Source organism: Scophthalmus maximus, chromosome 18 (genome assembly GCF_022379125.1).
Source record: "Scophthalmus maximus strain ysfricsl-2021 chromosome 18, ASM2237912v1, whole genome shotgun sequence".
NCBI lineage: Eukaryota > Metazoa > Chordata > Actinopteri > Pleuronectiformes > Scophthalmidae > Scophthalmus > Scophthalmus maximus.
The window spans coordinates 17,105,254-17,121,546 of record NC_061532.1 but is presented as its reverse complement, the minus strand read 5'-3'; the positions used below and the strand labels follow the sequence as shown (position 1 = coordinate 17,121,546).

The 16,293-nt window shown below is 41.5% G+C and overlaps 1 protein-coding gene across 9 annotated transcripts in view; it reads right to left on the bottom strand.

Moving 5' to 3' along the window:
* Positions 1 to 16,293, bottom strand: part of LOC118289847 (DNA (cytosine-5)-methyltransferase 3A-like) — a 41,754-nt gene that overhangs the window by 6,314 nt on the left and 19,147 nt on the right. For 7 of the 9 annotated variants that reach the window (XM_035616945.2, XM_035616951.2, XM_035616952.2 and 4 more), the window contains 15 exons: positions 6,956 to 7,159; positions 5,814 to 5,972; positions 5,140 to 5,247; positions 4,493 to 4,640; positions 4,207 to 4,353; positions 4,055 to 4,099; positions 3,420 to 3,499; positions 3,110 to 3,222; positions 2,011 to 2,194; positions 1,683 to 1,767; positions 1,165 to 1,310; positions 946 to 1,063; positions 659 to 807; positions 461 to 546; positions 300 to 369 (listed from right to left, as the gene is read on the bottom strand). In XM_035616945.2, the coding sequence (XP_035472838.1) occupies positions 300 to 369; positions 461 to 546; positions 659 to 807; positions 946 to 1,063; positions 1,165 to 1,310; positions 1,683 to 1,767; positions 2,011 to 2,194; positions 3,110 to 3,222; positions 3,420 to 3,499; positions 4,055 to 4,099; positions 4,207 to 4,353; positions 4,493 to 4,640; positions 5,140 to 5,247; positions 5,814 to 5,972; positions 6,956 to 7,159 (1,842 nt within the window). The remainder of the gene's footprint in view (positions 1 to 299; positions 370 to 460; positions 547 to 658; positions 808 to 945; positions 1,064 to 1,164; positions 1,311 to 1,682; positions 1,768 to 2,010; positions 2,195 to 3,109; positions 3,223 to 3,419; positions 3,500 to 4,054; positions 4,100 to 4,206; positions 4,354 to 4,492; positions 4,641 to 5,139; positions 5,248 to 5,813; positions 5,973 to 6,955; positions 7,160 to 16,293) is intronic. The other 2 variants (XM_035616953.2, XM_035616950.2) reach the window with 1 other exon arrangement.

Genomic DNA, 16,293 nt, shown 5'->3' with positions numbered 1-16,293 from the left:
ATACTTGATTGCGTAAAGAAATATGCTCTTCCTGGTAGAGAGAAAAAGTGCAACAGCAGCAGCAGATTGTATGTCAGCGAGACAATATTTCTTTTGACAAGTGTCAGTTTTTAATTTTATCTATCCATCAAACAGAACATCAAAAATATTTGCACTCTTTACCGTCTTGTTTGTATTGAATAATTAGCTAGAACTTGTGTCTGCCTAAGCACGAGTTAAAAAGTTAGACGGCATTAAGATAGAAATCATACACACGCCCAAACACACACACACACGCACACACACACACAAGTGGATACCTTGGCCGTGCGCCCGTGCTCGAGGCACTCTTGTAGGTCCAGCCTGTCATTCACCATGGGTGCCAGAGGTCTGCGACAACCAAAATGAGGACAAAGAGAGGGAGATGAAATTAGTTAAAAGTTGTGTTTCAATCGTGCGAGTGTGTGTGCGTATGAATCACCTGGACATGCCCGGCAGGTTTCCCCAGAAATAGCGAGCGCGGTGGGCGGCGGAGACTTCCTTGGCATCGATCATCACTGGATTAGACTGCAGACACGCGGCGACAGGGTTAGGTCACGTTACTGTGTGACTCACTGGAGTCTGTATTTATTGGGCATGTGTTTTACAGCTGTATTTGGTTGGGCTGTGTTCACCGTGCCTCTAAAAAGCGGGAGATGTCCCGCTTGTCGCTGACTCCCATAGCGACCACGTTCTCAAACAGCCAGAAAAACGGCCGCCCGTCGCCGGGCTTCGGTCGCGCCTCGTGCAGCAGGCGGTAAAACTCGAAAAACAACCGGCCGGTTCCCTCTGCAGGCGGACAGAGACGTCAATTTACATGAAGAATTTAATAAAACTAACATTTGTAGTTTTATGAAAAAACATGGGTATTTCTTAAATTTAAAAAAAAAAATCTTTTAAAACTATGCAACAGAAAAAATATTTTACTCCGGTTTGACTCAAGACCACTTCTACCGTAAAGGCCTTTCCGCGCGGGGTTGACTATTGAGAGGTCGTTACAGGGGCTTCCTCCTATCACGAGGTCAAAGGGTCCCCACTCTTCAATCTGACAGGGCAAACAAAACATGAGACAATGTCAGAACAGACGCTGTAAATTTCAGGCATGAATATTAGTTCTGCCTTAAAATCCAGGATGATTTCACCTACGTGTTTGTGGGTCACGTTGCGCACGTCTCCCACGTACATGATGCGCCCGCTGTGTCGGACCATGCCGACAGTGATGGAGTCTTCACACACCTCGGACGCCACGTACTTGTCGACCTGGATGCCCAGATCCTTCAGCACCAGCAGACCTGAGTGCACACACACACACACACACACACACACACACACACACACACACACACACACACACACACACCAAACGTTTAATCATCAGTTGCAAAATCATTCAGTCAGAATGTTTCAGTTTCACACACAAGCTGAACTTATTCGTCCATAAATTGATGAACTGATCAACGAACGATCCCTTAAAAAAAATAAAAAAATACTCAAAATGTCAGTATTTTCTGACATAAGTACATGATGAAAGTTTACACAAATTGTAAAAACTTTGATACTTCACTCTGGGCCACAGAAGTGGACTGACTGACAGACAGTGGGTATTCATAAATTCATCGATAATAACAATAATTGCGAGATGCAAGCAGCCTACACCTTTATACCTGTGGCAATGCCATCAAACAGAGAGAGGACTCTGATTGGCTGTCGCTTCTCCGCCGCAACTGGAGGATACAACCTGGCTGGCTCCTGAAATAGAAAGTGAAGAAGAAGAAGAAGAAGAGGATTAGATGGATACTAAACTCTCCAGTGTGAAGAGAAAACGGAACATTAATGATTATGATCTGGTCTTTATGGGAAACAGCCTTCATGGGTAATTTATATTTTACACGATCCGGAGAATAAACCACACTGATAGTAATGTTTTTGAGGGTTCTCAAAATAATACATTTAATAAGGCTCATTTGATTCAATGTAAATGTCGAGACTCACGAATTCCTGTTCGTGATTGTTGGCGAAGAAGTGCTGGAGTCTGCAGGGCCAGTCGTCCCGCCGCCGCAGTAGACCGTAAGTGTTCCGCGGTCCACACATGTAGCAGTTCCATGGGTCTTCTTTGATGGCTACCGCCGCCGAGCCGGCTCCGACCAGCAGATCCACGCACTCCACGCAGAAACACCTGCACACACACACACACACACACACACACACACACACACACACAGAGGGAGAGATTTATCATGAGATAGTGCTTTCCTCGTCTTTCTCTATCAGATTGCTGATGACTTTGGTTCAGGTGCTTTCCCGCCTGTAGTTCGGGCAAAATGTCGGGCAAATCTCTGGCAGAATGTTCCGGAAATGTTCCTGTTGTCGTGAGCGTGTCTGACTCGGACAATCTCCTGCTGTGTGAGCCGCAAAATCAGGAAAATGCCGGACGCAATTTTTTGCAGACATTTTCCAGAGTCCATGTTTGAAAAAACAGCTACACTGACGCATGTGTAAGCAATATCACAAAAGTAATGTCCCTAATTATAGGCAAAAGATGAATTATACAGATTGGAAAAACCGTTACTTCACAGTTTATAAGATGGATTTAGTCGTAGTCTCCTTTGAATACATGTTAGAAATAACAAATCGACTGTCACAGACCTGTTTGCATGGAAACCAGATGTTTGTTTGAACCAAACCAAACAGGCCACATGAGTTGTTTCACACATAGCCGCACTTTTTTTTATTTTTATAAATATCCTTAAACTAAAAAGGATCTCCTACATATCTGACCTGTACATCGAATGAATGCGCCACATTTTAATTTGGATCCTCTCGATAGTTCAAAGTTCTTTGTCATTACATCTGCCTGTTTTGTATCTACGCAGTTTTTGGGTTTAATGGAAGTGTTTTTTTTTATTGTGATTCCTGATCTCCGAGCCCGGGATGCAAAAATCAACAGTTTACTCTGTGTTCGCATGAATAAACCGGCTCCACGTAGAGTCGGCTGACTCAGTTGTGAAAAAAGGAGCCATAAATCACACCGCATCTGACGTCTACGTGTAAATTGTTTCTGTTGATGTGAAATCCAAAACCTCGTACTGACCTACAGCAGTTGTTGTTGCCACACATGAGCACTTCCCTGCCTCCACAGCAGATGGTGCAGTAGGACTGGTAGCCGTCGTCGTCGTACTGGTAGGCACACTCCAGGAACGAGTTCTGTTGGGATGGAAAAAGAATAACTGGATCAGGAGAAGAGCAGTGGGAGACTGTGTTTTTCGGAAAAAACCTTCTCAAACGTTAACAAATACACTGAAAATGTGCTTTCGTTTGGACAAAAAAACGATAAGATCTTGTCGTGATTGATTTCATTCCACAGAAAGTGGAAGTCTCAGGAATTACACAGTTTTTCTTACTTTGCAGCCCTGGCACATCGCTCCTACGAAAAGAGGATGCTCCAGAGAGACGTTGAGGCTTCCGCAGGAGATACAGATATCTGGACAGAGGCAGACAGACAAACTCAGAACAACCCATTTAAAACTTTGAGATGAAATATAAAGGTGTGATGTGACTTTCACTGCCGCCCGGGGATAATGTGACCACGACGCTCCGCAAGATCAACAACAAGACTGAGTCACTCTTCGTGCTTTCACAACAAAAATTACTGAATAAATAAACCATCTAAATGCGAAAAAAACTGTATGGTATGCCTGAATGCGATAAAAATGACCTAAAATTATCAGAAAATCGTGGAAGTAATAGTTCCCTAAATAATGTAACCAAATGATATGCTATTAAAAAAGGTTATAGATTTTTATATGATGGTGTAAATAAAACTTTTAGAGATTAACTTCTAACACATTCGGAGTGAATTCATTTCTATCACCTCTTGAAAAATCATTATGGTATGTTCCTCTTTTAGCCTTTTAACATTATTATACACAATACCAGAGTTAGCATTTGGAGCTCTCAACAAAAAATATACATGAATACAGTTTAAAACATTAAAGTAAATACGTCACATAAAACAGATGCTTTCATTAGCTTTTACCTTCGATATTCCTGGTCTTCTTCTTGATCTCCTGTATGAGTCTCTCTGGAAAACACAACACATATTACTGCACACATATAGATAAGAAGGGTGAGATAACACATTACAGCATGAGCAGTTTTCAGTTATAACGTATAAGTTTGTATGTTTACCTCTGGTCCCCTCGTCGATCACCTCCCTGATCTTTGCTTTCTCTTGCGTCGAGTTCTTGCGTGGCTTTTTCGCAGGCGGGGGCGTGTACGCCGCCTCGGGCTCCGCCCACATCTCGGGGTAGACTTCCTTGTATGGATTCTGCTCCTCTGTGGGGATGATAACAGAGTTAATACATTTAAAAAAAATATCATTTCAACAGCTTGGTGTGTGTGTCTGTGTGTGTGTTTGTGTGTGTGTGTGTGTGTGTGTGTGTTTGTGTGTGTTTGTGTGTGTTGCGTTCGAGACCTTCTGGAGGCTCCAGTGATTGTGGACCATTGGGAAGGAAGCCAGTCATGCCCCACTCTATCATCTGTCTGGTTTGAGTGTCCACACCCTCTGATTCATCGCTCGCATCACAGGAAGGCACTGGCCTTCCCGCCCGCACGCTGGCCACCTAAAGTCAGAATAAAGCATAGGGTACAAAAAAGGTTTACAATTTTTTTTTACTAATTTTGGCTGTACAAGATGAAGCAAAATGCAAAGAACAGCAGGTTCAAGTGCAAAAAAATCCCTTCACAGTTTGTTTATAATGTGAAACAAATGGTTCTGTACAAAGATTAAAACAGATTAAAAGAAAAAACAAAGCAAATAAAAAAAGAAGAGATTGAATTAATATACCCACATGTTCCCACTTATAAATTATGGACGGAGCTACACGAGAGCAACACCTCCACAAATGCAAAGTCCCAAAGTTACACGAGAGAAGAATCAGTAGAATCTGACCTTTACACCTACACATGCAAATTTATACCTTTTAGACGCTGTTTTCATCCACAGAAATGTATAATATTATTATAATAAGTGCAGCAAAAGAATAGAATCCTTTGATCATCAGACACAAACACAACACTCCTCGACATCAAGGGGCAGAGTTTTAACGATGGGTTTCGTACCTGCAGAGCCTCGAATATGGCTTTGCGGTACATGGACTGTTTGTTGTAGGTGGGCTGGTGGAAGGCGGATGAGAAAGAGCTCAGAAGCATCAGCTTCTCCACACAAACCTGCAAAACAGAGAAATGATAATGAACGTCAGAAGATCACAAAAAAACAACTGGTGAACTTTTAATGTACTGAGATTAGAGACTAGATTCTAGATCAAAGTCGAAAATGGAAAAAGTCAAGGACGCCTTTAAGGATGTCAAAATAAAAGATCAAATTCACTTGGTGAAGTCTCTGCTGAGAGCAAATTTAATGTTGGTTTAAATTTGACAAATTTAATGTTACACAGTAAAATTTGAATTTAAAAAGATTATTAATGTCGTAACCAGGGCAGCACTTCGAGAGAAACGTGCATCTATAAAAGGACAAAATTAGAAGAATGAGAAAGTGACATAATAAGCTAAAGCATTGAAGTCAAATTGCTTCATTAAACAGAATTGGCAGCCCTAATAAGAACAGACATCCACTCTTATCTGCGATGTGACTCTTTTACGGTTACGCTGAGCAGAAAAGCTTCGGGGTCTCCCTTGAGTCTTTGATATGAATTTGGCGGACTATGTGACAGCTGCGAAAAAAAACCCCAGCATCTGATTTAATTTGATCGTCAGTGAAACGGTTCGTTTCTCACCACAGAGAATTTGCCGTCGCCAAACCACATGACCCAGCGGGTGCCGTCGGCGGCTCGACTCCGGCCGCTCATCCACCAGGAGACGATCCTGCCGGGCCACCAGGAGAAACCTCGCAGCTTCCCGAACACCAGCGTGCCGATGCCAAAGCCCCGGCCGTCCTGTTAAAAAACACACACACGCGCACACACACACACACACACACACACACACAGAACAAAGTTGCTGTCAACACGCTAATTTTACAGTTTCATGCTCCGCTTGTTAGATGATAACTGTTTCTGAACAGGCAAAGATATTTTAGGTTACAGCGATTAAAAGAATGAAGAAGGTGAAAGTATGGCAGCCTTGAATTTCTGCATAACATAAAAATGATGTAAGTTATTTTGCATTTCGGAGCTTAAAACATGGCTGCCAACTATGAAACAGCAGATATGTAAGTACAAACACATGAGAGAGAGAGAGAGAGAGAGAGAGATGCACCAGAAAGATGCTTCAGGGTCACGATTGTTTCATAACATGAGCCATTTACGTGACCTGTGTTGTAAAGAGCTGGATTGATGTTAAGACAGATTTTATATAATATCACACCATCTTCTTCTGCGTTGGACGTTCGTCGGTTGTTTCCAGATGCCCACATTTCTATTTTTCTCAGCACCTTGAAGACGGTGAGAGTTCACTCCATTGATTGATTGAAAGCTCCAGAACAGCTACTAAAGGGACCTTTAAATTATTTTGTGAACTGCTGTTTCCAAAGTCAAGATTGAATTAGTTGTCATTGATATATTTATCTACTTCTTTTATCAGGCACCCTGGTAAATATGAATTATTACCTGGACCAACGAGGTAACACACTCTTTACTGTGTTTTGCTAGTCAACAGGATGCAAAAACTACTGAACTGATTTCCATGAAATTTTGCAGAAGGGTGGGGCATGAGAAAGGGGGCAGATCCAGGAATTGTTTTTTCTTTTACAAGGCAAGATAGGGCGTTAGCCCTGGCAGATGGATCCGCTCTGAGTGGCCTTGAAGTTAATAATTATTATTAGGTTAAGTCATTCACTTCTTCCTGTATACAGGACAATGTAGTACTGTAGAAGTATTTAACTGTAAATTCAGAATTTTGCAACCATCAGCTACTGTACCTGGTACTCTATCTCCCTAGGCGTGGGCCGTTCTCGCCTGGCGACCGGCTCCGGCGTCACGGCGACCGTGGGGGAGGCGGGGTCTGTGTGTTGCTGCGAAGGTGGAGGGGCGGGGCTGGCCGGCTCCTCCTCTTTCTGAAAGTCGGCCTCCGAAAGGTCGTCCATCATGCTGATCTCCGCCTCTCTGTACGCCCGCCGCTCCGCCTGGGAAGGAGACGAGGAGACGACACGGTCACGTGATGATGCACGAAGAGAAGAACAAAATATGGATATATCTGTATTTGGAGTTGTTGTACGGTGTGCCTATCGTTCTATCATGGTCAGACCTGTTGACAAATGTATTTGTATATGTATATACATGGGGCCTAGAACAAGTTTAATAGTGTTTCCCTTTCATTATAGTGGTGGCTATTGACTCTGTACTGTAGAATCTTGCTGTGGGAACAGTTCTTGGCATTTTTTGACCATATCTGTGCATAATAAAGAACCCCCCCCCCCCCCAAATAAAAACTTCTGCGGCATGTTAGATTTCCCAGCACAAAGTAGATATGATTTACCATTTAAGGCCGACTTTCTGTCACATTTCTCTTTGGGGAAAACGCCTCCACATACATAACCTCCTCCACTCGAGCTCATTGGATTAGATAATGGATTACTCATACGAATCTTCTATCTCGCAAAAAAAAAAAGCTTAACATTCTCAACAGATTTTGATTAGATTAGATGAGAGAATTTTTATTCATTATTAGTGAGTTAAAAGTAGAAAAGATGAGGTACAAAAACCAGAGCTGGGGAATGAGCTGGAATCGCTGGCTGAGCTGGTTTTTATTTGGGAATTTTTATAGACTCAACGAATAGACTTTTGGTCTGATGAATTTATTTTATTTCCTCCTTTAGTTATTTGTTGCGGCTGTGTTTTCTTTAGGTTTTGAAAATATTTTACCAGAAGATGTCTTGTTTATATATTTGATGCTCTCTGTTTGTATTTTTTTTCTGATTCTTGCCACAGTGGCAAATATTCGTGCTCAGATATGCTTAGATTGTATCAGTCTGGGAAAATAAAGGAACCCCCAGATTAAAAACCTGAAAACTGTCTCACTCAGGTTTTTTTTATATGTGCAGAAGAATCACGGATTTGAGTTTTCCGGGTTGTGACGTTCACATGGAGCATTAGAAATCTCGTTTTTCATGATCTCCCCTTTGGTGTTCCAGGCGCAACACTGTCATTTAAGTAAAGTTTCCTGTAATTGATATTTGATGTGAATCTTTCCCGTCGATGCGGTGGCTGATCTAGATCGAGGCCTCGGTGCCCCGGGGCTGTGGGAACAATCCTGTAATTGTTCCTCCAAACAGGAAGTGAGCGAGGAGAAAGGGTGCGGTGGGGAGGCAGTTCAACGGGTTCAGCTCAGTAAGGAGAGAGAGAGAGAGCGAAGGGAGTAAATAGAATTATATTATAAAACTGAGGAATATGATTCACACAGATGGTTAGGTTTCCAAACTACAGTCAATGTTTCTAGTTAACTATTCATTATTACTCAACATCCTGCACTCATAACAAACAAATGTTCATGAAGGAATTATGTCACATTGGGGAAAATGTGTGGGTTTGTTTGTTTGTTAGTTTGTCAATGCCACAACCCAGTGTCCAGGCTTTATGCTAAGCTAGGCTAATTGTCCGCCGACTGTAGCTTCGTACTTAACATACGTCTGTTGTTAGACGTCTGTAAATACGAACGATAAGTATCACGTGGCAGTTAGCAATTAATTAGCTTAGCTTAGTCTGGATGAGGTTATAGTAAGCAGGCCCATTTTAGATTAGTCTGTATGTTAGTACAGATGTATGTTATGTACGAGGCTATAGTCAGCAGGCAGTTAGCTTAGCTTAGTCTGTACGAGGCTATAGTCAGCAGGCAGTTAGCTTAGCTTAGTCTGTACGAGGCTATAGTCAACAGGTAGTTAGCTTAGCTTAGTCTGTACGAGGCTATAGTTACCAGGCAGTTAGCTTAGCTTAGTCTCTACGAAGCTATAGTCAGCAGGCAGTTAGCTTAGCTTAGTCTGTACGAGGCTATAGTCAGCAGGCAGTTAGCTTAGCTTAGTCTGTACGAGGCTATAGTCAGCAGGCAGTTAGCTTAGCTTAGTCTGAATGTTAAGTATGAAGCTACAGACAACAGGCAATTTGCTTATTTTAGCTTAGACAGTATTTTCAGTACATTACGCAAAAAAATATAGTTAATATAGTAAACTTTCATGTTATAACATGATAGTATAATTTTTTTTTCCTTTTTCTGGTGTTACAGCAATACGCTTACTGTAAGTAACACCTCTGATAATATATGCAAATGTTCAAACAGGCAACCTAAAGAGCAGCGTGTGAAGAAAACTGAAGCTGCATTGAGATGTCACATCGGCATTTGGAAGTCCAGTGCAGAAATACCTACAAAAAAATAATAATCATGACCCCGCTCGTTACTACACCGCAAGAATCTCACTGCGGCCCACGACTCCTCCAGAGCATTTCTATGACCTAAAAACTCTGTTGTTTTTTTTTCATCACTGGTGAGAACCTTTTGGTTTGTACTCTACTCTGCCGTGAACGTGTGCAACAACAAAAAAACACATTCTGCTGCATTCATCTGGGGGGAAACGAGGAGCAGAAGATAAGAGGTGAAGAAGGCGGAGGGATGACGGCATGACATAAATTCCAACTGAAGAGACTGTAAAAGTGAGGGTGTCGGGTTGTGACAGTTCTCTCCTCAGTTTGACCCCAGAGTGAGAGTAGGTTCACTCTTCCCCGCTCCTGTTGACCTCTGACCTCATAAAGTCCAAATCAGCCTGTTACACGGATCATAGACAGACCACACACACACACACACACACACACACGGAGCGCACGTGCGTGTGCACTGTAAGGGAAACTCCACGTCGTCACTGGTTTTTTAAAACATCTGGAACTCCTGAATCAATAGTCTGCATTTCCTTCCCTCCTGCAGCTACACTGAAGTATCAGTGTCCCAAATCCATCCATACAACATACAGATTAGCATGTAGCATCCTAAGTGTTCATCCTGCAAAAGACACAAAATTATTATTGATTCATTTTTATTATTAATAATAAGTAGTAGAAGATAATATTACATATTTTTAATTTTCTAATCTTTCTGATTTGTTCTTATCTTCTATTATGTGTTTAACCTCTGTAGCTGCAGTATACAATGGCTTTGCAGAGACAAACGTGATATTATTATTTCAACTATTTATTGATATATACATGGTGCTAGTAATACTTTTTGCTATATAAAGGATCAGATTTTCATCCAGAACTCATTTTCGACTCATCTCCTCTACATTTTGATGCTGTAATTATTGTGCAGGAAACTTAATAGCGTCTGTCAGCATCTGGACCGGATCTCCTCGTGTGACGACGTGAACTCTACTGCTCGAGCTGCTAAGGGCTCTCTGCTAAAAAAAAGAAGAAGAAAATCCTGCCTACTGGATGAAACTGTGCTCGTTGCCTGGCAACGTGAGCTGATTGAAGAGTCCATCAGGAAGGTCTGCAGCTTTCAGAGGGATGAGTCACCGCTGACAGACGAGTCTGAATTCGTCTGCTCGGGTTTCTGTGAGAGCAACAACGCTCAGAGAGAAACTGAGGGTCAGCTTCATGCTTTCGAGGAAGAGTCCTCAAAAAAAAATTGGCTGCTGCTCTTGTTGATTACGTATGTTTGGTTATATTTATAATGGGGCAGAGGATTGGTTGACCATTATGAATGCATAAGGTAATTATTATTCTAATTGTTTACTCAATGTGTGTGAACGACATCATGTTTTTGTAGTCTTTATAATGACTGATATAAGTTACAAATCTGAACGTAAAATAATAATATTTATTCAGTTTGTGATGTGTGCATTTGTAAAACAGTTTTACATGTGCACAAATTTCTTTGTATTTGTGTGTGGATTTGAACACGCATTTGTGAGTAGCCAAAGCTATGCAATCATTGTACGCATTCGTAACTCTTATCTATCGATTGAAGATCATGTGACAACACCTTTTTGACCTTTATGAAACTAATTTCTCTGCATAAACTTAACTGTAAAGCCATGATGGCCAATCAGAAGCCTGACAAAAGTTATTAGCAGTTAAAGTAGGCTGACAACGATGACAAACTCAACTCAAAAACTCAGAAAACAGTCTTTTCAGAGCATCTAAAATGCTGAGTGCATGATGGAAGAAATGTAGAAGGACAACGCAGAGAGGAAAGAACACAAAAGCTTAATATATGTCACGCTTCTGCAAGAACACAAGTTCAATGGGTGTTTTCATTCAAAAAGTTGTGCAAAAGTTGAATGGACTTGACGTCCATCCCGGCGTGCCACCAATCATTGATTTAATTTAAGTTTTTTCCCCCCACTTGGCAAAAATCTGCTGACCTAAATCTTCACCGAGATAATGCCGTCGCCGCCGTGTTGTCGTGAGACTGATCTATGTAACTGCTTCGTATTGTCGCAGGAAATTCAAGCGTGCAGACGCTCTAAGGGGCGGGGGGGAACAAGAAAACAAAAAACAGCCTGCACATGTGTGTGTTGTCATGTGGGGGACGAATAAAGGCGGGAGGAGGAAGAAGGACAGAGAGAAGCTGTAACGTCGTGAGTTACGTCTTTGAACTTTATCGCACCCCGTGGCCTGGTCAGCGCTTTCTCTCTTTGTGCCGCCCCCCTTGACCTCTGACCCCCTCACCCTCTGACCTAGCCAATGAGCCATTTCTTAAACCCCGCCCCCTTTATGAGCGTGACCGACCCTGACCTCCAGATGAACCCGACATTGCTCAAAACACACACACACTACAATTAAGACAGCAGCTAATAGTCTCTCATTGTCAATAAGCAACACACCAAGCGACTGCTCTGTAATTAGCATTGATTGCACCCGTGGGTCGTGTTAAAGAAACACAATCAGTGGTTTTCCGCGAAGCTCTCCCGAGAATCTATTATAAAGTAATTGACTAAATAATGTCTGATGTCTTTGTTTCAACCCTGCAGTGAAACAATCTGCGACTTGGTGTCGTCGTTTATTTTTTCTTCCTCTTTGAACACTTATCTGACGAAAGCAAAAGAAGGAAGTGCATTAAACTTTTAGTTCAAAGTTCCCTCTGCCCTTCAGACGAACAAGTATGGCAATCTGATAACTGTAATTAATATAAATAACTTGGTGTTAACGCAAGAACAAAACACTTTAGTGGCTTCCTGTTGTTGTCTAATGACTCGATGTAATTACTATCTGTTTCACCAACAACACTCGAGTACGCAGAGCCTTTACAGTCAGGGTGCACCCTGATCATGTAATATAAATATTTTATAGTTGAATCTATTGGTTTTAAATCGATTCTGGTTTTAAAAGCTTTAGTGCAGGAATATAAAAGTTTGCAGTTTCAGAAAAATGAAAAAAAAACTGACCTCTGTTTGGTCCAATCAAACTCTCTTACAGATGTTTATCCCTTTTCAAAAAAGGGAATTTAACACCAGTATACTTCTTGCTTAAAAAAACTTAAACCCCTCTTTGCATAAAAAAACAAACTTGCCATGAGATAACTTTCTGCCAACAGAAACAGCTTGTTTCACTTTCCCCCGTTTTAATGTAAAAACCTTAAGCTCACATTGCTTCACACATACACAGGTGAATCCTCCGCAACATGTGTACACATGGACGGGGGGGAAAAAAAAAGAAATCACTTACAGACCGGACATGACAGCTCTGCAACTGCAACCCTTCCTCCCTGGCTCTCTTTCTCTCCGTCATTTTCTTTGTCTGTCTGTCTCCCTCTCTCACCTCCTTCTCCTCCTCCTCTTCCTCCAACACTTTCCTCTCTGTCTCTCCTCTCCTTCGTTCGCTCAAGCCCTCAGGTCTTCTTTACCCTCTCCCTCTCTGCTGATTGGCCGGCAAGTGAACAGTGTGATTTACTGGCTTCTTCACCTAACAGATGTTTAGGTGACTTACTTCCACATCACAACACACACACACACACACACACACACACACACACACACACACACACACACACACGGAGAGAGGGAGAGAAAGAAATGTCTGGTAGCCCCAAGGTTAAACGGTGATTAACACACACACACACACACACACACATGCACAGATCCAAGCCTGCATGTGTAAGAGGTGTGTACATGCACTGAGGTCAAAGGTTAAGTAAGCCTCATGGTCGACAATGCAATTGTTAGGGTCAGGACCTCACGTTCACACACACATGCACACAAACACATACACAGACAAACAGTGAGTCACACGAGACACTAAGGTTACTAAAGTTAAAACCAAAACAAATGAAAAACCTACAAAAGAGGCTAAAATAATCAGTCTAAAAAATGCAAATGTTTCATACCCAAATAAATGCATTAAACATTTTTTTTAGGCCACAGAGAAATAAACGGTGCATTCTGGTGAAAAATATATGTTTCTGGAGTAAAAATCTTGCTTACTCTTTTTGGCCACAAGGGGGCATATGGTTTCAAAAACAAGCAGACAGACACAAAAAGCATTAATGATAAAAAGTCTGCACTTCTTTTCCCTCCGGTTTGGTCTCCACCAACTCTAAACTACCTTTTGCTCTTTAGCTGCTACATGGTGCGATTTTTTCCCCCTCTAAAAACTGAGACTGAACCAAAAAGTCCAAAAAAAGTATGAAAAAAAGCCGGACGAGGCTAAAACAATGAGCGTTGCAAATGTTCCATATATATATACATACATACATATATACAAATATATATGCAAATAAATATGTTGAACATTTTTGTTATAGGCCTCAAGGAAATGGCACCAGAGCATTCTGGTGAGAGACACTGAAGATAACTCTGCAGAGGGTGGCTTTAATTTGCTTATGTATATAAACCTGTCTGTTATGTGACACGTGAGTCATCACCGATTAGCTCTCGTTGAGAGTTCTGGAAATGATGGGTTTACCTTCACAGTGCGCTCATGAGTGGTCAGGAGTCAAAACAAGGTCACGGCCTTAAGTGCGCGCGCGGTGTGTGACAATGCTAAATTCAATCAGCACAAAAAAGATGAAGAAAAAAACCAAAGTAGACCCTTTAATATACGCAGCAAACTACGTCCCCACTCAGGCTGTACGACGACGCCAGATGTTTTTTTAGTTTGCAGAGTTACCAGGTTTTCTTCAGACAGCAGTGAGACGGGACTGTTAACAGCTGGCTGCAGTTCAAGTGACGAGTGAAAACACACACACACACACACACACACACACACACACACACACACAGACACACACAGACACACACACACACACACACACAGAGGCATAAACCTGGAACTGGTTGACCTCGTCTCCGTCATTGATTTCTCTCCGCTCTCTCTCTTTCACTGTGTGTTTCACACTTTCTCTCACTTTTCCTTTTTCTTTCGCTCTCCCTCACTTTGTCAACAACCGTCTGTGTTCTTGCTTTACATCTCAATGCCTTTCCCCTTTCTTTCCCTTTTTCTTTATCCTCTTGACTTTCTCCCCTTCTAGTTCATTTACTCAAGTATTGTACTCCTGAGGTACTTTAGCTGAGTAGTGTCAGTTCATTGCCATTTATACTAAAATATTGTACTTTTTAGTCCGACACATCTCATATGATTTGCTGTATTTACTTTTCAGATAAAGTTATACTTAGTTTATTGTTTCCTTTTTTTTCTTTTACCTTGTTGTGACCCCTTAAACAAAAGTATGTAGTTTCAAATGTCCCTAAATTGTTCCAGCAAAAGTTCCAACAAAGAGGAATTTCTTCCCTTAACATCTCAAACATTGCATTTCAATAACTTTTAGAGATCTGACATTCCTTATTAAGTCATAAAAACATGACAAATACACATCTGCATATCTGAGCTTTGTTTGTCCTCTTCCCCACCACCATGATGGACCCTAAGATCTATCTCAGGACTAACAGGAATAAACCACCAGACTGTATATAAAGTAGTTCAAGTAGTTGTAAAATGTTCCAATTAGCGATAATTTTTCGTTATCGAGCAATCTGTCGATTATTTTCTCGAAGAATCAATCAGCTGTTTGGTCCATAAAATGTCAAATACAAAAACAAAGACGTTCAGTTAAAAGTCACAGAGGAGCAAAGGACCCAGAACATATTCACATTTAAGAAGCCGAAATCTGATAATCTTGACTTTTCTTTTTCCATAAACACTACTTAAAGGGATTAATCGATTAATGTATACACTCAAACAAAAACACACATCGCTCACGGCTTGGGCGGAGGTGATGAGTCAGTAAGTGAGAGGAAAGCGTTGACAGGAAGTCACACATTATCTACCTCTCTCGACCTCTACCTCTCTGTCTCTCCCTCCATCTGTCACATGCACATGCAACAGTCTGAAGCCGGTATCAGTTTGACTAATGAGAGTCTGTGTGTGTGTTCACGTATGCTTCGATAATGCATGGACCTTCTTTTTTGCTCCTCTTAAATGATTTACTCCTCACATATCTCATGAAACAGCGTCATCAACGCAACTAATTCCAACAAGGGAAAGAGGAAACTGCGGCTACAGGCTTTACTCCAACGTCGCGGTGTGTTTCAGCCCGTCTGTCATTCAGCCAGAAAGACTTTCTCTCAAACCTTTCATGACCACACACACATCCTGTCTCTGTTTTATGTCATCCTCACTCACACACACACACACACACACACACACACACACACACACACACACACTTGCATCTCGCAAGCATCTCCCAAACACACACACACACACACACACACGAAAAACACACTCAACACGCAACAACTCAGCATCGTGTTTTCTCCAGTATGTTGTGAAAACTCGGGTGCCAGACGAGGGTATTTTACACTTGCATGAATGTGATAAAATCTTTTTTTCTTTAACACATTTTTTTATTATTATTACACTTTCCATTACCATAGAAAACTGTAATGTTACAGGAAAATAAAGCTGCAAAAAGCGATATTATGGCCACCAGGGGAACACAAGATGTGAACACAACACAACGTATTATCTATCGCCTTGTAAAGTTGATATGACACTTCTGATACCCAGTCACCAACACACTGATTCTTCTGAAGTATGGTTATGGTCATTTTATGATTATTAATCCAACATTCAGGCTATTTTACCTCTGTTTTTGGTCTCCACCATCTCCTAAGGGAAATGGTGTCGTTTTGAGTTAACATCACTGCAAAAAGCTATTTAAATTGAAGAAAAAATGGGCAGTTAATCTTCCACAAGTTATTTCAGTCTGTTTTTGTGAGAGGGAAGGCCGATCCTTTCCGGTGTAAACAAACACACTCTCCAGAGTCTGACTACA